The sequence below is a fragment of the Mercenaria mercenaria genome, chromosome 5 (genome assembly GCF_021730395.1).
Source record: "Mercenaria mercenaria strain notata chromosome 5, MADL_Memer_1, whole genome shotgun sequence".
Classification (NCBI taxonomy): Eukaryota; Metazoa; Mollusca; class Bivalvia; order Venerida; family Veneridae; genus Mercenaria; species Mercenaria mercenaria.
Genome location: NC_069365.1, coordinates 56,081,537 through 56,104,706, shown reverse-complemented (window position 1 = coordinate 56,104,706; position 23,170 = coordinate 56,081,537). Strand labels below are relative to the sequence as shown.

General features: G+C 34.0%; 1 protein-coding gene across 1 annotated transcript; it reads right to left on the bottom strand.

The window, feature by feature from the left end:
- Positions 1-6,007: 6,007 nt before the first annotated feature.
- LOC123559044 (monocarboxylate transporter 13-like) lies at positions 6,008-17,664 on the bottom strand. Its single transcript, XM_053543657.1, has 5 exons — positions 17,479-17,664; positions 16,067-16,236; positions 15,586-15,729; positions 14,358-15,167; positions 6,008-9,785 (listed from the first exon to the last, which is right to left on the bottom strand). Exons 1-5 carry the CDS (start codon positions 17,502-17,504, stop codon positions 9,616-9,618), a joined length of 1,320 nt encoding a protein of 439 aa, XP_053399632.1. The 5' UTR covers positions 17,505-17,664; the 3' UTR covers positions 6,008-9,615.
- Positions 17,665-23,170: the final 5,506 nt, after the last annotated feature.

Below are 23,170 nucleotides of genomic sequence, written 5' to 3'. Positions count from 1 at the left end.
GCCTAAACAAAAAAAACCCATAAAAAATAGAATTTAGAGCGCGGATCCGAGGTTAACAAATGTCACCAACAACGTTGTAGAAAAAGAAAACTATTAGTAAAATGTAGATTACTAGCTGTCCTCGTTTTCATGAGGCAATAAATGAGTTTTGCTTCCCGAACTTGAGGATCAAAGAATTCAAATATGGCAACAAAACATTTTATCGCTAACATAACACAGCATCATATATATTAGAGCCATTAGCTTGCGTTTATGATTATAAAATAAAATGAAGTTTTCTTCTATGTTGTCAACTATATTTAACCCTTATCATGCTGGACACGATTGATTTTGCCTTTGTGACTATGCAGTTTGATCATGATCTGCACTGTTCGCCAGTCAGTCAGTATCCTTTTGGCAATCAACCCGTTTAACAGTTAATGGTATTGTCCAAATTTAAAGACGGACAAGTTCATTATAGAAATTTAGCAGGGTAAGGAGTCTTCATAATTATGGAAACCAGTCCATACAAAATACTATGCTATAAATCTGAGATAACTAAATTTAAATTTTTTCCCTTAGGTAGCACTAATATTCCAGAGTTATATGATTATTGAGAACAAAAATAAGCGTCGTTGACGAGAATACATGTACGCGTTATCTTCGTGAACTTAGTAGAGGATCACTTATGATATCTTCCCCGGACGTAATTTTACACTGAACGGTTTTGAGAGAATCCGCATATTTGAAGTATGTGATGAATGTTTTGGGTTTAAATTGATTTTGTGTCTGCTTTTTTCTGTTTCTGTAACAGGTTTGTGGGTTTTCTCATTCGTTTTTATACCTGATAGAAACGCATCTGTTTAATTTTGACGTACTATGCAAACGCGTTGGGTTTAGCGTCAGAATGTAGGTCATACAGGGATTCTTTCCCGTTTTTTTATGGTGCGGGGGAGTGTGTGTGTCTTTGGGGGAGACCAGAAGTGCCCCTCCGGAATTTGTTTCACGTATAGGCAGTCATCTAGATAGGACCAGAGACCTTCCGTAAGCCAGCTGTATGGATTTCTCACACAGAAAATTCTACGCTCATAGCAAGGTTTCGAAATAATGTAAGTTTAACTGGCACACAGAGGCCCTGATACATAAATGTTGAAGGCATCCGGGACTTAATATGTTTTCAAATTGTTAAAGTTCAAGAGAATATGTAAAGTATTTATAAAGTAAACTATAGCAGTAAATGGAAAAATGATAGAGTGGAAAATGGGGTGGCGGCACCTTTATACCTATTATTTATACATTGTACGGAACCATATTATGAAAGATATGCAAGTTTATTTTGAAATAGTTGTCAACAAACATGGCTGCAAGAGGACGTGGTCACTTTTCCCTACATGCATGTAATAGAAACTTTAAAAATCTTCTTCTATAAAACTGCTGGCCTAATTTTGAAATAATTTCACTGCTTTTTTTACTAATTGAAAGCGTTTATTTTTCCCATCACGACGATACAACGAAAACAAGAATTGCACTGTGTGATGTAAAATGCTTTCACAGTTTCTTATATACAAACAGCAACATCCTAAGCTATATTGCTTTCGTATTAGATTCGAGTCCAAAACGCCGTATTTGTTTATATTGGAAGGACAACTCTTCCGATTCCGCATAAAATGTCATTTGGCATTACTTCCATTGTATAAAGCGTTTCAGCCTGCAGACATCTGGAACTGCGATAACTTCTTATTTTTGAACGGAAGATGTAAGCTTTGGCTCGCAATTTCTAAGTTACAAAATGTATATCCCATTATCATGGTTTTGGTTCAAAGTTTGATGAAAAGTTTTCGATTTTTTTTGACGCTGGAAGTAATTATAATAAATGTTGAAAATTGTGGCTGAAATAACTTTCCTTGGGGTAATAGGAATTATTTTTCAAGGGTGTTCATGCATGTGAACTCTCTGGCAGGCCTTATTACGCATACATCTAAATTAATCACTTACCACTTAGTTAATCAATAATTGAAGTACAACTTCACATTAAAATTTAAAATAATCTTAAAATCTTTTGAATTTTTGCCTAAAATGTTCTACGAGGGTGGGATCAAAAGTAATGCAACCAATGGTGTTAAATGACAACTAAAGGTTGGATTAAGAAAATCTTTATTTCAAACCTTCAAAGTAATCTCCTTTGACAGATACACAACGTCTCAATCTTTCAATCCAATCCTTAAAAGCTTTCTGATAGTCTTTTCACTAAGAGGTTAAATATGGCGGACCCAACTTTTGGCGGGATGTATATTTTCTGCCTGCAAGCTTTTTCTTGAGACGAGGGAAAAGGAAAAAGTCACAGGGGGCTAGATCCGGAGAATAGGGTGGGTGTTCTAGAAAATATACTCCCTGTTCATTTCAAAACGACGTCACAATCCCAGCCTTGTGACTCGAGGCGTTGTCATGTAACAAATGGATGCCTCGGATACCCGCCTTTGGTCGACGTTTCTGGAAATACTTGAGAAGCTTTTTAAGAACTTTTTTCTTATTAAACTTGGCATTCATTGACTTACCTTTAGGTACAGGAACCTGGATGGCGAGACCTTTAGTAGTGAAAAATATGGCATACATAACCTTTTTCACACTTGCAATCCATTTGGCAATGCAAGGCCTTCTGGCATTTTGGTGAGCCATACTCGGTTACTAATTTTTTGATGCGGTTCGAAGAAATGTATCCAAGACTCATCACCTGTTCCTACATTCATAAATGTTTTTTGATCGTATCTTGGAAAACTTTTCAAAAGCTTGCGCGCCATCTTAACGCGCGTGCGTTTTTGCTCATCAGTGAGCAAATGCGGGACCCACCTAGCACTTTTCTTCTTCAATTTCAAAATATTTCGCAGAATGCGCAACACAGATGCTTTTGAAATACCAACCGTGTCCGCAATCTGCTGAGAAGTATATCTTGCGTCACAAAGTACTATTTGTTTAATTTTTTCAACAATCCTTGGACTACTTGCAGACTTAGGTCGACCAGTTTTAGGCGCATTTCTGACAGACTCCACGCCTGCACAAAGTTTCCTAACCCATCTGCAAACTGTGGAAAAGGACATTTCGTTATACCGTAAACAGTACATATGTCAGCATAAATGTCCTTTGAACCTCTTCCGAGTGAAGCGCAAGTCTTAATGTAAGACCTAATTTCGTTCGCATTTTTTACACGTTTACCAACCATTTTGCCTAAACGCCTACGAGTAGGGTTTGTGCAAATGTGAATTGTGAGCGAGATATTGTATCTACATGTATAGTTTATACGTCGATTGAAAGCTATTACAACGGGGAACATGTGCAAGGCGTTAATTTTGTACTGGCGCTAAAAATAGCGGTTATGAATAGCCAGCGGCTTTACTTTTGATCCCATCTTCGTATGATTTATGCACCTGTTTTAAAGCAAAAAATAGTTATACTTTTTGGAATAATTTCTTCAAGAATATTGTAGAATGCATTTTATTTGTTTAGAAAAATGACCACATTTTCTGTATAATATTAAATACAAAGAATTTCATTATTACTAGGTCGTAAATAATAATCATTGCTTTATAATGAATTTATAACATTCCGAGGCAATTGTTCTTATAACAAATTACATTTAATGTATAAACTTAAACTCATGTATACTTTTATGTAATATATAGAAAGATAAAAACTGTTAACAAAATATTGAATAAAACGATGTCAGACAAGTGTTGTACTAAAATGTAGAACTAATGGCGGAGAATATACACGATATTACACAAACTTTACAAAAAACTGTTCCTGTTGTTATTCTATGTGTTGGAACAGTTGGGAATATTTTATCATTAAGTGTTTTAACTAGACCTAACACAAGGCGATTTTCTACTGCCGTTTTTCTTATCGCTTTAACAATAGTGGATTTTATTGCAATGTGGAGTGGATTATTAAGACTTAGTATCTCAAGTTTGACATACGTGACGTAAGCACAGTGATGTGCAAGGTTCATGCGTTTATAGTTTACGCATCCACGCATATTTCCTCCTGGCTTATAGTTGGCGTAACAGTAGAAAGAGTAGTTTGTGTGTGGATGCCAGTAAAAATGCACCTTGGTAGGAATAATAAAACAGCTTTAATTGTTACTTTGGTGACGATATCTACATTTATTATCATTAATTTACATCTGCTGGTTGGATTTGAGTTGACCCCGTTAATAGTGACTAATGATTCAAATACAACAGTAACAAAATGTCAGCCAGCATTAAGCGATACTTACATATATTTCATTGATAAAATATGGCCTTGGGTTGACTTGTCGCTGTTGTTCCTTATTCCATTATGTGTTCTTTTTGCTGGGAATGCTTTGATAATAATTCGAGTGCGCTTGAGCAGAAAAATGAGGCGGAGGAGTTGCACTGATACATCAAGGCACTGCGCTGATTCCAGTTCGCTGTATTTTCTAACAGAGTTGTTAGTCACTTTGAATGTGGTATTCGTGCTTTGTGTTGCACCAATAACAATTTTTATAATTGGTCAATACATATGGTGGCCAGAAGTCATTTACACAGAAAAGGAACTGGCTATTAGTCACCTTTGTTGGGTGATAGTGAATATTCTTGTTTATATGAATTATGGTTTTAATTTCATTTTGTATTTAGCATGTGGGCCGACATTTCGTGAGGAACTTAAAGGCATGTGTTCGTGCTGTAGGTTCAAACATATTCGTCAAAAGGTCACGAAGCACATCTACCACTGGAAGCGGAAGTATGTGTCATATTTCAACGACTGACATCCTATCCGCCTGAATAAACATCAGACACTCTTCCTCATCAAGTCTCTAATGGATGGTTTTGAGCGAGCATTTAGCTTTCGAAATGTAGACTAAGAGTGTCTAGAAATATTTGCCACGAGCATGAAACTCACTGCTCAATTATCGTGTTGATACACATATATTTTGAAATAAGTTCCACACTATTACCATTTTCTAAGCACGAGACAAAAACAAATGGTTTAAATGATTTGTTTCTGCAAAATGGAAGTGATACAGTACAAAGCAGTTTATCATCGCTTTGTTAAAATATAAAGGTAATATGGCACTGTGGCCAGACAAATATGCCTTGTTTGCCTTAAGTAATGCGGACATTCAACTTTACACACTAAGCGAGGTGACCAAAGTTGTAACTATATTACAAGAATTATATTTCCACATTCAATTATAGTTAAGGTTTTGAAATATGATTAGTGTTCACATATAATAACATTTCATATGGCAGCCCAAGTTTTCCTCTAAATTTGCAAATGAAACGGTATTTTGAACAGCCGTTGCATTCTTTGTGGAAATTGCGTACGTTTGATTAATACAGGCTTTATAGATACAATGTGATTTCATTAGACGTTTTTGTTTTAGGATAAATCAATAAAGCAACAAAGCGGATCCATCTGAAGACAGTCTCCAAAAGGAAGATGCCTTATTTTCCAATTTAGTATCAAAGGCGCTTAACGGAGGTGATGGATGAATTCCGAATCCTAATCATTTAAAATTTTAGGACACCCCAACTACTCATGTGAAGCGGTGTACATGGAGCTAATATTTAACGAATAAAGTTAACTTTGTATATGCCTGAACGTTTTTAATATACTAAAGATTAGGGAATAGTCATGAAGGTAGACACATTACTAAATATACGAGTCTTGTTATATCGTTCACAATAAATCCAACACCGTTGGTGTTTAAATAGTGTAGACGTTTCAAAATATAATCATTTATCGTTTTCATTCACTTACAACCAATTGTGCGTAAAGTTGAATATTTGATTTAGTTAGGTAACCAAAACAGTTTTGACTGACCTCAATACCATATCAAGATGCAGTACAACATTACAAAAATTACACAGAATTTTGTTAAGACTTATATACATTTTAATGCGTAAATTTCACGCTACTTACTCTGTTTACTATTTAGAGAGATTTATTCCGGGAAGACGTAGACGCCCACATGACAAACAATTTCGTATGCAAATTTTATTCAATTGTTAACAGAGAAAAGAAAACAATCATGGTTATTTTTTGGTGGATTATATCATAACGTAAAAGAAATTGAAATAATACTCATTTTGTATAGTTTATAATATATACATGTATGTTGTCGTTTTTTTGTGTACTATACAACGGATATGGTACATAACTCTGCGATGTTTTAATGTATAATGAAGATATAAATGCACGCCTGGAAGTAAAATTATCGCAATATTCCAGTAATCTGTGATACAATTTATTATATTTTAACAAACACTGCAATATATTGTTTCAGCAACACGTATTCATAGTTTCCAACTAATTGTCTTGTTTGTTTCGATTTCGACAAAATCATAACTGATAATACTTCTAAATAAAATAATACTACAATACAATATTAAATAGTTTCTTCTAGTTTTTCTTTCGGGTTATCTTGTTAACTTTCGTTTTGTACAACATTAATAGCACTTGGAGTTTCGTATGTCCAATAAGCGGGTTTACTGCTATTTAGAAATCTTAATAATTAAGTGTAGATTACTGCCCTTGATACACTTTTGCAGTGACAATAAGAATGAATAAACTTTGATAAATTTATGCAATTTAACATGTCATGTTAATTTACATTTTCCACTTTTTTAAAGAAAGAACATTGTGTAATTAGTTTCAAATTATGTATATAGTCGCTGTACAAAATGTAAATGGGCTTAGAATGTCAGTTGTATATTATATCATTTGTTGTACTTAAGAATGATCTAGTTTCTAAATCTTATATACTAAAAACCTTTGATAATGTGGCAGTTGAGTCCAGTAAGTCCAGGGTGTTTAATTCATAATATAAATGTATCTTGGGACTATAGTGCAAGTAATTATTAGTTACTTGTATTGAAAAATAAACAGTATCGATTGTATTGCGCTAAAATGCCAAATTATCAGATGTTTATTTCATACCAACATGAACAATAGTATGTTCATATTGTACATTCTAATATGCTTGTCTATGTTAAAACACTCTTACGCTAGAATGACGTCACGTTAATGTGCGGTGACGTAAATGTTTTTGTTGCGACCAAGTTTATATCATCTACTGTTTTAGATTAAGGGTATATCAGAATCGAAATAATTTATAGCACAAGCGTGTTTTAACACTATTTATACACTCGGGTGGTAATACATCGTACAAATAATTTCACTCGGGCTGCGCCCTCGTGAAATTATTACGCCCGACGTATAACCACCCATCGTGCATAAATAGTGTTAAAGCACTCTTTTGCTAAATTATTTCTGGCTCGATTCATGTATTAGTTATAAAGGATCGCAGATGTTTTCCTCGATCTTTACAATACATTTTTCATGCACGCATGTAAGACTGTCTAAATTATATATTCGAAGGAATTGTACAGTTTTCATATTAAGTTACATGCATATAAAAACTAGGATGTTATATTTAAATGCAATCATTGTAGTAATTATAAAATGGACATATGGTCTTTTCTTGTAAAAAGTATCACAGATATTTCTGGTCTGATGACGTGTGGATTGACCTCAAGATCCGGAACTGTTTACATGCTGTTATTGATATACTTTCTACGGGGTATATTAAAGCATGCACAGCAGGCAGGCTATAGAAATACGGAAACGCATATTAACCCCCTAATCAAAGTTATACAAAAATTAAAGTTCTATCAGGAAGTTATATCTCAGTATCACAAAACATACATGTTTTGCTTGATTATATATCTGTGCTATCTAAGTTACCGTATTTCCTGTTTGAAATATATTTACAGTCAGACCCAAGAGATCCAAAATGTGGTCTTTATTGGAAGGTGGTCTTTATTCAAAGGTTAAAATACAGTGTAAATGTTAAAAATGGGAAACAAAACTAGTGGTCTTTAAAGCTGGGTGTTCACTGTTCAGAGGTTGTCTTTAACACAGGTTTGTCTGAACAACTAAAAACTTCAATCAATGCAATCCATGCTTGTTATTTATCTTTATCAAATTGTCAGTTATTATCCACGATCGATGAATATATTCAGCGTTCTTTTCCCTATGCAATTTAACATTTGGTTTTTGTAGGTGTTAAATGATTTGTAAAATATATCATTCATTTTGTAAAACTGTCTTAAATGTAGGTTTGTATAAACCAGGTTGCTTTCAACATTTTAAGGGTATGTGCCTCATGTTATACATAAGTATGCATTTGTAAACCTTACACTGGAAAGAAAAACGCATGCACAAATTGCAAAGGGATTTTTTTTGCGAAGAGAAATTTGCTTTGAAATAGAAGAAGGATAGTTAATTTATCCATCACTCCTTAGTCAAACCGGCCACACAGTACTTAACGTTGTACGTTTAAAGGAACTGAAATAGTTATACACTATTGAAACGTAAAAAATGTTTAAAGATCTAGGTCGCTACTTGCAAAATAAGGGTCTTAGTCATACCCAGGACGCCCCCTTTCTATTTGGGGGTAATGGGACTAGTCCCTCAGACTTCGAAGGGGCGTTTTCGAGTCTTTTTCATGTGAAAGGGGGATTGTTTTGTACATTCGTGCCATATATTTTCAATTTGACATATAAGTACACATAATATTTTATTTGTATCTGAAAGTAATTTTGAATGTTTGCTTATGTCTGTCACAAGTTGTGTTATCTTTATGAATAATGTGTTTTTACTATTCTTATACTGTAATTTTGTACTACTTTAATTATGTTTAATTTTACTTTAGATTGAGTATATACTAATTTAGGTTATAAGCTATTAAATTTGATGTATATATGTTATGCTTTATTTTCAAATTGGAGAAAATAAAAGTAAATATCTGATACTTTCTGGAGACCTATGTTAGACACACAATTATTTCAAATATGGAGAAGAGTTATTTGAAAAATAAAAATAAAACATTATTTATTTATTCAAGAACATCTTCGCTTTTCAGCGTGTCCCTAATCGTAACGGTATTTTTCTGATGTGAAGTAATACGGCCGTAGATTTGTGTCGATGTTCGATTTTTATATTATGTTCAATAATTGGACACATACAGTAGCATGCATTATTAAGTCTTCGATTATTGGACACACATTTAGAAGTTTGTACCAAATCGGTCTTCGATTATTGAACGAATATATACAGTAATTCGATTAATGGACATATAAATACTTAAAAACAGACATGTGCGATAATCAAATATATTTTGTGTTTATCATCAAACAAATGTAACATGAAAATAATTATTTGTATGCGATAATCGAACAGAAATATAAACAACTAAACGCATTTGTGTCCGATCATTGAACATAATATAAAAATTGAACATAGGCAATATATCTACTACCATAAAGTAATTTCACTTTACACTGTTTAGAACATAATTTTGGTTTGGTGATTGTCATAAAGGAGTTATGCTTGGCATCAGTACGCTAATCTGAAGTAGCAAATGATGGTTTTGCCTCGAACCGCTCCCAGAAAAAAGTGGATTGGGAGGAGACGTGGTTGCTACAGTGTTCCTCCTTTCTTTATTTCCTATTTCTGTTCTTCGTTTCCACTTTGTCCTTTTTCTACGGCTTTTCTGAATCATAATTTGTACATTGATCACTATGTTATTGTCTTACTGTGATATCTATCTTTTGTCTACAGTCTTGTTGAAGCGATTATCTCACTTGAGCTGTTAGGCTGTAATCTTTTCTTTCGCCGTCTGTTAGTTATCAAGGCAAGGGTAAAAAGAGCAGAAGACAGTGCTTGTACACATGTAACTGTCACAAGGACACTCCTGTAGCTACCAGAAATATCTCGGATATTACCTGTGTGAAGACAGAAGACATAATTAATAAATGCTACATACTTAATCTTACTAAAAGTCTAAACAATTAGTTGACTGATTCATTGGAACATTACCAAATTCTTTGTCGCCAAACATTCAGTCCACATTTGTTACAGCTTAATTTTAACCATATATTTTCTATTTCACGGGTACTCCTATACTTATCTTTTGGTTTAGGACTTTGTTGCTCATTTATTATATCGTTTATAAAGAGCAACAAGGGTGGTAATATGAACTTTTAACCTTTACCCTGCTTAATTTGAAGAATTTGTCGTCTTTTCAATTTTGACAGTACCATTAGCTGTAAAGGTTGGTGCGACGAAAATATACTGACTGAATGGCGATTAGTGCAGAACATGATCAGACTGCACGTATGTGCAGGATACGTGCAGTCCGATCATGATCTTCACTGATCGAAAAAGCAGAATCAGTCGTGTACAAAATGACAAGTGTTAAGTTTTATATAGCAGCTTTTTTGGATTTATCTTTAAAAATGCTGGCTACAGATCAGCATATCTTGAAAACGCACTGTCGTTTTGTAACACTGGTAAAGAAAAGAAATTTATAAACACTTTTTCTACAAGTTTATTTTTGCATTCCGTAACTGTTACAATAAGTTATATTATGCCGAATTGTTCCTGTTTTAATAAATAAATTTCCATTTTTTTTTTCAATATTTTAATAGAAAATGCCGCAATGAAAATGATATGCAAAAAAAAAAAATGAAATACACATGCATTTTTGAAGTGTACGATTTCGAAGTTGGAAAGTCTAAAAGTTTACCACTCCATTCGTATTCTCTTTTTTATTAACTGACCTTTGGTACGAGACTAACAAGTACTTTGATAGCCTATTCAATCATATCTCCTTAACATATCATATGTCCTTTTTCACTGATCTGTCTATGGTTGAAACGTCATGTTTTTTTTTTTTACATTAGTATAAAGTTACGAAAGAAAACGACAACTTACCTAATTACACAATGTCATATGATGGCGCTAAAGACACAGTCGCAGCTTTAAAGATAAGTGATTTGAAGATTTTGTGCTGATCTATTAACCAACCGAGCTATTAAGGTCCCACAAAATAAATGAAACAATGAATTTGTTAAACATAACGGTAACTAAATGAAGGAGTTGACTGCTAAGCGTTATGAGTGTTCGGTGCTTATCAAACAATAAGGTCATAAAAATAAGCAGCCATATAGCTCCCTCATCAATTAAGCCTCATGGAGAATCATGAAAATGACGGAAAGGAATGTCAAAAATGACCACTAGTATATTGAATCATATTCACTAAGTACTGCTAAGCTAAAAGGCAAAGCATTTCAGAACATGATTAAATAATGTAGATAATGTATTACAGTTTTAGCTCGAAAACTGATGAATGAGGAAACCTTTCGTGTTCTTTGTAATTCTTATTGTATTTTGAAGTACAGACATAACAGCTTTTAAGAACTCTCGTGAAGTTAAAGTCAGACTGTAACACTTCTTTGCATGGATTGTGATCTTATTTCTACTTCGCATGACTGAGAAATTCGTTCTGTCAAGAGTTTTGATGCACATTGCATTACCTCTAGGAAGCAGACTCCAAGTCTGCTATTGTTTTGTTTGGTTGTGTAGGATCTTCATAATACTGTCATTTACAACACTCAGTCCGATTTTACATTTTACTTCTCGATCCATAGTCTTAGGTCTATATATGGGGATCCTCTGAAAATCTAGCAATCTAGGTTTTTGCCTGGATCACATGTATTTCACCGATTTTTGACACCAAACTGTTTTGTATTTTCTGCGTATTTTTATGTCAATGTAAGTCAGTACAGAGACATACATACACTGCTGTAGGCATTCATTTTTGGGTACCTGTAACACTTTTGTAAAATGTTGTTTGAAATTGTTTATGGGCACTTATTTTACATAAAGAAAACACATTTGACATTACTTAAGGTATCTGAAACATTTAAAATTAACTTCTGAATACCCTAGAATCCTTGAGGATGATGTATAAGTATTAAATCTAGATCTTGCAAAGCAGGAAAACATGTTACAGACAAAACAGGATCTAAACGTACAGTATAACGAAAATAAACAAAGGGGAAATACAGTTGTAGATAAACTATGACGCTTGTAAAATGAAGCAGTGTATGTAATAAGCCATTTTACACTTTTTGATATGAAGGGCCACTTTCAAATATGGAAAATTGAAAAAGCTATTTCAATCTATACTGAAAGTATAACTATGAGTGTGTGCTAAAATACCATCTGCTGTGAAACATATTTAAAAATACTACAATTTGATCCTTTCGTTTAATCATGAATATTGCATATATTGCAAATAATTTTATATATAATTTTGTTGAGAGATCACATGTTAACAAATGTCATTTTGTTTTCATTTTTAAAGTGTTGTCTTTTTAGACGACTTTGACTTTTTATATAGTCGTTGCAGATTTGAAACTGAAAACTGGAGACAAATTTGTAAACCAGTATTGCATTTGGTAACTATATTTACATTAATTACCTACTATTAAAAAGAGAAAACTTGCTCGTTTCAGTGTAAGACTGATTGTGGGTGAACACCGGATGCCAGAATAAGACTGATTGTGAGTGAACACCGGATGCCAGAATAAGACTGATTGTGAGTGAACACCGGATGCCAGAATAAAGTGATGGCAAGCACAAAAATATAGGTCTGAACGGCTGTACCAAAGTCACGTTCGGCAAAATATGTTTTTATGAGGTTTTATTACATGAGTGTTTGTATGAGAAGTTCATTTAATACCTAATAATAATAATACTAAATGCTTATGGTAGTCTCGGGGTAAACATAAACAATGCACTTACTTTGTTTATGTCGATAGCTAGAAAACGTTTTAAAGGAATCGACGTTAATACATGTAAGCTTATTATCTCTCATCATGTGTAAAATCAACCTAAAGAAATATGCAGATATTGAAACACAAAAAGCATTATCCTTTCATTAAATAGCTACTGAATAAACCGTTGAATATATGTATGTTACAAAACACATTTTATCGAAATTTATGGTAGGAATATGTGCTATGAAAACAAATGAGCAAGAACTCACGTAGCATTGCATTTCACATTGCAGTGCTTTGATTACTCCCTTTATGGTCCTAAATGTATGCGTTCATGCATATAGTAATGAAAAGGTTCTTTTTAAAACATGCATCTATATGAACAGCTGTTTCATGTTTTCATTTACAAATTAGAGTCTTATGGTAGTTTCAATATCAATACACGCTCAAAATAGAATTTTATTAATATTGTATATGTCAGTCCTTTTTTACCGCATTAACACAGAAGATAATAGACAATGGTATATTTCTGGGGAGAACGGAGCACTAAGACACAGCCTCAGAGCCATGCATTTGCAAAGTAGGCCTACAATAAAAAGAAGATGTAACGGAAAAATATTACAGACGGGTTGCTTCAAAAATCTAACAAGTACATATAAATTTATGCCAAATATAGATAGAGAGGGAGGAACTGGTAAGTGGTAGAAAGGGGGTGGAGGAGGAGGTTGAAGGGAAAAGTAGAACAAGGACGAAAATACAAAGTGAATGCCACGTTTCTTAATCACAGTTAAACTACAACGTAAACCACAATAACGCATTCCAAAGATAAACACACAACCACGCCAAACTAACAAACATAGAAAAACACACAAGTCAGATACAAGAACATTGCAGGGCACCTACAAGCAGGTAAAAACAATCGTGCACCGCCCCAGGACCCCCGCAGCCAAAATTAAGGGAAGCACGAAAACTCACCCATAGTAACGGGGGAGGGGACGCCAAAAACGGGGAGCGCAGATGCAAGGGGAAAGGAGGGGGCGAGAGAGGGAGCAAGGAGAAGGAGGGAAAATAAAGCTGACAGCAAACAAGACAACATACGCAACAGAAAATACAAGACAGTCAGAAAACCAGTTGAAAATAGGAGCACCGCGTTGGAACGGTCAGTAACCTATATAAAGGAGACTTCCGGTTTAAACGCGTTTTGGGCCTGTCAACCTCATACTTCCCATATTTTCCACTAGTTAGACAACGCGCTGAGATAGGCTGTAACGTTAGCGACAAAATACCAGATTAAGTAACACATAAAGTTAAGGTAATATAAGTTATAATTTCACCAATGTAGTCAAAAACTTGTCTGAAAACTTTTAAGGGCACGACGAAGAAAGCTGCAAGACAAAATTCAACTCCCTCCGTCAGTTTTTTGTAGGATTTAGGACACTTTGTTAGTCATCGCACCATCAAATAGGAAAGCGTAGCGATTAACTCTAGAGGGGCCAATCACTGAGCATGCACTGTGCTTCATGATTTTCGCATCGTATCCTATTTTGATAAGTTCTTAACACATTTTACAAATATCTGATTAAAATAAGAACTAGGTTTAATTTTCTGAATTTTATAAAATACATTTTGTAAATATCCGAGTATGTAAGTCCAAGTTTTAGGTTAGTATTTAAGACCTCAATATAATTATAATTTACAACGTTTCCATGGGATATGACATTAGATTATTACCATACAATGGTCCAACTCCGAGTGCAACTAGTCCTTCTAATGTTGTAAAAAGTCCAGTTGCCACAGGTACTTGCTCTTGGCTGACCATTTGCACAATAACGGTATACGTAGAAGCTATAACACCTCCGTATGTCATTCCAGTGAGAGCTGTCCCGATCATATATACGGAATAGTTTGATGTAGAAAGTATGAACAGTTGACCACAACATCCGCAAAACGTAGAAAGAATTGGATAAATCAAGGAGTTCACTCCCTTCTTTTGTTTGAGAATTCCTGCCGCTACACAAGACACAGCGGTGCACGAATAATACACTACAGAAGTAATGTATCCTTGTGAACTTGTCATTTTTTTCCATAAAGCGATGTCAAACATTACTCCTACATATCCATCTAATGATGCAAGGGATAAACTACTTGCAATAAGTACAAGCGCATAAGGCACGTGAAACAGTTTATTAGCATGTGAAAAGCAATCAAACATTATGTCGATTAACGAATTACACCCTTTTCTTGAACTTTCAGGACAATCATCGAGTTCTGCTTTTGTACTTTGAACATTTTTTTCAGCAACACGATTTGTCCAACACATTGTGAAAAGAACAAAGATATTTAAGCTGATCCCAGCAAGTATTAGAAATATTCCATTCAGACTGTACATTTCTGTCAACCATTTTATAAAATATGGGTAGAAAATGGCGGTTACCACAGTTGAAGTGTTCAGCACAGCCAAACATAATAACCGCTTTGGCCCCTCAAACACTCGCTCCACTATCACAATGCAGCTGGAAAATACCAAAGAGTTCCCAACACCTAGATTTAATAGATAATTATATTGTTTGGAATATTAATTATATGAATACATTTATACATCATACATTGTATGTCGCAGTTCATATATAAAAGCTAAAAATATTTAGATATGGCACACTGTTATACAAAATGTATATGTGAAGAAGCCATCCAGCTGGCTACGGGAGGTCGATGGTTCTTCCCAGGTGCCCGCTCGTGATGAAATTATGCACGGAGGGGCACATTGGATCTTCCTCCATCATCAAAGCTAAAAATTCGCAATATGACCTATAATTATGTCGGTGTGACGTCAAACCCAACAAAAGCAAAAGACCAAGAATGCTACTTTGTGAAAGCTGTAGCTTCTTTTTACGTATACGGTGATCTGGATCATATCTATACTCGTCTCCCCAATTTACAGTGATTGTAATATACATACCTGTGACTATGCCTATACTTATGTAGAGGTAAATGATGTGTTTTGCAAAATATGATATACCAAATCCAAGAGGAACAACCACACTTGCCACGAATATCATCATTGTTGGACCAAACCTTCCAATTAAGGCTCCGCTGATAACACCTGTTCAAGAAATTGTTAGAATTACTGATCGTCATGTCTAAGTCGACATACTTATATATATTAGAATGATTATTGTATAGATGAAATATGTGTGATATAAAATCTAAATTGACGGAAAATTTTAATGGAGATTGTTCTGTAGCAAGCAAAGTATTTACTATAAAATTAAAAGGAAATGTCACTGTCAATTAAACTAATTAAGTCTGTCCTTAGCACTGCTCTTCCTTCGTTTAAACTATCTCGTGTTAAAATTCCTGTAAAATCCATATATGTGGTCTATTGCTGTCACTTCATGCGTTAAGATGCGTTATCTCTAAACATGAAAAGCACTATTTACCAAACGAAAATGTCATTCCTATGACAATTGACTGTACAGCGGCAGTTTCTGCTCGATCTGTTTGAAATGTGTCCATCATTGTTATAAAAACCGCACCAAATGAAAATATCGGACCAAAAATAATCGCCATTAACAGTAGAGTAATTAGGAACAACAGCCACTTTTCAAATCTGGAAATGTTCAAATGTCTTACTTTTCAACAAACATATATACAAGATAGAACTATATTTCACCGTTTGAACACCGGAAATGATATTCGAACGAGCAGCGCAATTACGAGTGAAAACATGCAATGTGGTGTTCACCGGAGGAAGATATAGAGGATATTTGTTGTTGTTGTTTTTTTCAATGTAAGATTGGAATATCTTTCACGAGTGAACACAAGATGCAATATTTTCACAAGTGGCATAGAAACGGGTGAAAATGTAAAATATAGTGTTCATCATGAGTGACAGATATTTTGATTGTACATGGAAAACAAACACATTTTCATTTTATTTCATGTTTTCAATAAATTCACCCATTTTTTAGTTTCTTACCAGTGAAAAGTATATTTGATTTTTATTTCACTATGAAAATACAAGATATATTTCACTTTAATATTTCGACCATTTACTGAAAACATGTTATAAACTGCGATCTTGCGTGTAAAACAAAGAAACAAACAAAAAAGAACAACATTTCCTTGTATTATATGTTCTTAAACCAACATAAATTTCATTAGCCGAAACTACTCATCATTAATTTTTTTCAAAATATATTTCATGTTTAGTGGTTAGTAGGTTTTCCCCATGAAACATGACTTTCTAAGAAAGAAGTTTCACTCGGTTATTTTAAAGACAATAAATATCTTGCAACACATATTTGTTACTTATTCATGAACCTGATTCAATATGTATAAAAATAATTATAATAAAACAGTTATTGATTCTTGAGTTATTAGATATGATGTGATATTCACCGAAAGAGGACAATATTGACCTCTTCCGGTAAATATCAAAACATATCCAGTTGCTCAAGAGTCAATAATTGTACATTATTGCATGATTTTTCATTATAAGGCTCATTAACTGGTTATATCTGTCCCCACTGTTAACAGAACATCGTTTGCTGTCTTTCCAATCTGCACATATAACCAGTGAAAAAAAAAATCAAACTGTAAATCAACTACCAGCCGCAAATTGCGATCTGATGTCATACAAGTAAAAAAAAACAAAAAAACAAATGCACAGTTAAGTAAATCAGAGTACTAGTGATGCCAAAATATCCTTTATGAAGACAGAAGAAACTTTTCTCTTATGACATTGATAGCACTAACACAGTGAAACTCTAGTAATGCATTCTAAATCGACTTCCCACGAATTACGAGTATAGTATAACTAAAGCTGTAAATTATAGATGATATCACAGACCTCTGCATTTGCGTGAAATTCTCCATTGTTGGTCCTAGAAAATATTCAAAATCTCCGATTCAGGTAATTCCTGTTGACTTGTTACATAATGTTATCAAAACAAATTACTGCCAAATGCGACTGTAAAAAAGCTTTCCCTTGAAAGAAACACAAAATGGTGTAACATGTTTTGTAGTCAATCAGATATTGCACTATCTAGTACAAAATCACATGTAAATATCCTTTTAAAATCAAATACTAAATATGTTTCGCAAACAGTTAAATAAAACTATTTAATTTGTTAAGTGAAGCTTGACATATTACAGATAGGGACTTTCATTACAAACAACATAATGTTAAAATAATCATGTTCATAAATTTTGCGATCCAGGCCATTACTACTGAATTATTGTAATTGATATGTAATTTTGTTTAAACTCGATGGTCTAATAGATACATACACATCAGCGTAAAAACTAGATAATTTTGATAAGTCATTAATAAACGACAAATACATGTTTGGAAATTTTTGCACTCTAAACAATACACTGCATATACCATATCAAAATTTCAAAACAATCAATTTATGCATTCATTTTAGATGTTACGTGTTACCAAACAGAAATAGTTAGCTTTAAAGATACAAATAAACAAGCGAAACACGTTGTAAGAAAGAAAATTGATACTGGGATAACAGATCTAACTATACATGTATTCTACTTTTGTCGATCAAACAGGCAACAGTCCCTGATGTTCCAGCCACCTTTTGATAAAAATCAGAATAATAAATTTTAGAAGTAAACACTGACAATATAATTTGATAGTCCTGTCAACATTTTCTTACCTTTCCTCGCCATTTTGAAAAAGAGGAACAATGCTTGAGCTAAGGTTTAACAAACTTTGTCATTGTCGTTAACTAGTTGTTACACGGCGCATATAGTACAAAATGTGACACTAGTATGCACACAAACTTTGTCATTGTTCCTTTTTGACAAGATCAGTAAGCCTTGCCAGTGTGATCGCCTGTCTGAAATATAAGGCATCTATCAATTGCAATTTTTATCTAATATCCTTTGATATATTCCTAAAAGAGTTAAAGGGAATGGACTCCAGATTTTGGCTTAGATGATCTTTCTTTAAAACTGAAGTCTGGTGATTCCCCTAAATAGTTAGAATCAGGGTTGCAATATTTTCATGCCCCACTTAGGATTTTAACTGAACCAGACTGCAAAATCTTTAATAACCAATCAATTTATCTTTGTTATCATCTCTTCCACGCACTTTCCTAGATCGTCCCAGTAATGTCATGACGTCACAGCTTCAGCAAACTGTCAGTGAATATAAACACCGTGAAACCGTTGTAGTCTGTACAAAACCTTACGAAATGACACGGGTCGAAGCAATTTTCGTTTTTACTTTTACCGGGTCTTATGGTACCGGCAAAGCGTACACACTGAAGTAAGTAAATAGTTATGAACATGACCGCAAGAATGCTACTATTTTTACCGACGAATGAAATGGAATATACAGTTATAATTGTTCTTGGAAAATTCGTACCTGCTTATTGGCTTATAGTTATATATTTTCTTACCAGTATATATTACGTATTAGTACCAACGTATATGATATCCTAAATACATTGTGGCCGTTTTTTTCTGATTGTCTCCCTTGTTTTTGTGTGGATTAATCTGTAGTGGCTTCATTGCCTTGTAGAGAGCCGCATTTGTTTTGTGTTGGCCAGTCCATTGTTTTCTCGTTTAGGGCAAGCCAATCATTTTAATCAAACCAAGCCTGCAACATTTTCTTTTATGTCGTATTGAGCGACCTGTGGTTTTCCAGGTTTTCTATTTTAACTACTGACAATGTGCTGGCCAAGGACGATGTCTGTGTTGCATAGACAATGTTGTGAAAGTGTTGGATTAGTGTTTAAACCATTTTAATTCCCACTCTGTTGACAGAAGAACTTCTCAATAAAGTTAAAATTTAAGTTTTCATAATTAATTGAATTTCTATTTTAACGTTTAGTTCACATAGAGAAATGAATCCTGAAATTGACGAATTTAAGTCATGTTATGTTTAAAGTTTCCTTGACAGCGTATATCTGTAAAGCAACGATATCGTTCTGCAAGGAATTGAAAAATTGAAAACATTTTTCAGTGTGCATAAAGTGTTGACATGGGTCTAATCAAATCACAGACAATGGAAACTATTTTTGAAATGTTTTGAGATGAAATGGACGAGGATAGTCTCTCTGGGTCGCCAAATGCTGAACAGTAATATTTCATGACAAATAATATGTCTTTGTTTAGAACGTGTACTGCCAAGTGTTTTCTCATCTTTGATGCTGGTGTAAGTTCTATTTGTTCGTCTGATAGCCTCCTGAAAAACCCGTTTTGGAAATTGAATTTGAAGCATTCCTTCCAATGATCCTAGAATACTGGAATATTATTTAAAATGAGACATTTACCAGATGTTGATTTGTTTTCTGAAATTTCCAAGTTATTTCTTTATTCTCAAAACATGCATTGTGTCCTCGATTAATTTTGCACATATGTAATTGACGCCGTAAATTTTCTCCCGGAAAATGAAATAGCTCTCCCCGAGTTAACATGTTTGTGAATGCTCTGTTTGTGGAAGCCCCGTTCAGCACGACATTATCCACGGTAACGCATTTATACACCTAATCAATAAATTCCCAAAACGTTTACGTGTACCGTTCGTGGGATGTGGCTGTGTTAAATTCAAAATACAGAACGGGCCCTCTGTGTTAAAACTCACGGCGAAATAATCTGCAAATATATGTTAGGTGTTGTTTCGAGTTTTAACGCCCATTTCAACACCATTCCGTTATTTCAGGCGGACACGTTAACCACTGTTCCTAACTATAACCCCTCCTGCTCTAAAGACAACTTTACCATAAAGAGACAAGGTCAAGAGCTAATAGTAAAGCGAAATATGTCACCATTCTTAAGCTAGTTTTCACCATTCAAACCTTATCGGAAGAGCACAAACTTACACTTCAAGGCTGATTCCTGTCCAAAGAAAGACCTAATCACTAAAAAGCAGTCCGCGGCTTATAAATATCTGAATAAATTTATGGGCTGGAGACGAGCACATAAGCGCTATCAAGTCTCTATGAAAAGTAAAGAAACTTACTTTAAGGAACCATCATTTTTCATCTAAGTTTGCTTTCTGGATGATGGACAAAATCATACAAATCAAATATCAATCTAAATTAAGATATATTGCTGGAGTGTGTATTCAGATAAAAAATACTAGTCGGAAAAGTAAACTTTGAAAAAGAGAAAACGTTGCAAACTCTATCGGTATCAGAGAACAGTGCTGATGCAAATGAACCATCACTTTTGGAAATACAAGCTAAACAGAATAAAATCATGTGGACTTCTACCATTGTTGACGATTAAGAGTTAATCTTCTTCAAGAAGCTGAACTTATCTTTACAATTTATCTTGAGGTGTGAAAATCTTCTTTTAAATCTTGAAAACTTCACTCTCCATGCAAGTGAATTCGGATTATAGTCGGATTTGATGGGTTTATTCATACAAAGACACAAAGGAATTTGAAGGCAAAATTTTGCTTGCGTTAACACTTTATAAAACTTTCAATAGCAGACGGTTGGAAAGTATAAAAGATTCATGCCTTGGAAGTAAATACAGGTTTTCGGATAAGATGGTAAGAACAGAAAAATACCGAGAAAAGTTCGAGTACATTCGTTCGGTTTGTTATATTGTGTGCGAGGAAGAACCGGAAGATGAAAATAGTGCAAGTGTCGGATTTGGCAAGTGCATTTAGTGGTTTCACTATGGTTGGGTAAATTTAAACGTCAGTGAACCATTTTTACAATTTAGCACAAGTAAATGACTCTGTGTGCCACACGAAAGGGATAAGGGTAGGAGGAATAAAACAAAAACGCGATTGTTTCTTCTTTCAGTACTTATCTGTTCACAACAGCGTGTGTTCCGGTAATTGTAATGTCCTTTCATGATATTTGTACCGTGTCGCCTGCGGGTGCCAACGCTCGCCTGCAAGTGCTGGACAACAAATTGAAAAAGAGATATGGTTCTTGGCCTTGTTACTCATCTCAGTTGACGACAAAACAATATGTATGAGGTTTCAAAGCTATAGTATCTATAAAAAGTGAACTATAACAAACAACAACCAAGCAATCCTGATTTTCTAAGTTACAAAGGCCCATTATTCTGACAAAATGCATGAAAGACTTGTGGTTCTTAACTTACATACTAATCTAATGATATTAAACAAGTGTAATAGGTTATTGGCACTCTTTTAATAGCTCTTTTAGAAATCAAGGAAAGTAACCTAAATAAAAAGATTTTCAAAAAATACATAAAGGGCCAAAATTCAGAAAAAGCATATCCGACTTATGGGTCTTGGCTTCCTTATTAACCTAATGATGGTTAACAAGTCTGCAAAGTCTCAAAGCAACTGTTCTTACTGTATTCAAGTAAAGTGGACCTAAACAAAACTTTTAACCAAGAAAATCAAATTTTCTAAGTCTAAAAAGGGCCATTATTCTAACAAAATATTTGTCAGAGTTATGGTTCTTGGCCTACATAGTTACATAATAATGATAAACAAGTGTGCAAAGCTTTTAAAGTGTTTGGGAAAAGGTGGACCCAAACAAAAATTTTAACCGAAGCCGACGATCAAGTGACAACAATCCCTCGTAGAGTTTTGTTTCAAAAATTAGACCAGCTAATAAAGGAATTAAGTTCCACAAGGTCATTTACAGAAAGTTGTGACTTTGTATCATGAACCGTACCTAAGACAGCAAGAGTTTCCTTAGTATTTCATTAGTAACTGCCTAATGCACTGTGCCTCTATGACTAAGCTGCAGATTTGAATATGATCCAGTTAAAAAGTTCATTTACAAAATGTGGTAACTCTGTACCAATATAGCTTGAACAGTCTGTTTTTTATCAAGAAATGTCAAGAATTTTGATAACTTTGTCTCCTACCAGGTCAGATTAAAATCTGCAAATAGGATAACTATGACCTAAATGTCACTTCATCAAAATTCCTTTGAGACTGATAAATATCATGCCATCATCAATTTGTTTATTTAACATTTCAGAGAAAACAAAAGCTGTTCGTAAAACACCATGATAACTGGGTATATATATTCAGACTCAAATACACAATGTTCTTGACCTTATGAAAATGTCTGGATTCTATAATTGGTGAATGCTTTCAAATGCTAACATATATTTTATTTTTAAATTAGTCAGGAAAAATAAATTAAATAAAATGAAATATTTTATCTTATTAAAGGGAGGTCACTAATAAACAAATGAAATGCATGACACTTAGTGGTACTAAAAACTTTGTTTTTAAATTGCACACCAGAAGAAATAAAATCTACTGTTGGTCAATGCAGAGCTGTACTGTATATCAACCTAATATGTTGCAATCATGGTAGTGCTGCATTTACCAGTATAAACCATTAAGTTATAACTTGTGCCTGGGTATGCATTCTATAAGTCTACAGTGGTTAATAGCTTTATATATATATCAATACCAATCATCAACTCATTATAGCGAACATTTGTGCCAAGTAATTTAATATCAACTTGATGAACGGCAGAATTATGGACAGGAAAAAAACGGACCATGTTAACATTTAACCTCTAAGTGTGACATTGACCTTCACGTCGTCTTATTATGGGGAACA

Bases quoted from the DNA above. Each gene is read 5' to 3' on its own strand.
- LOC123559044 (XM_053543657.1), bottom strand. From the start codon at position 17,504: ATGGAGAATTTCACGCAAATGCAGAG. The intron at 15,168-15,585 runs GTATGTATATTA...TATTAAATCTAG, and splicing joins AAGTATAGGCATAGTCACAG to GTGTTGGGAACTCTTTGGTA. The intron at 9,786-14,357 runs GTAATAATCTAA...GTCTTCACACAG, and splicing joins CGGAGTTGGACCATTGTATG to GTAATATCCGAGATATTTCT.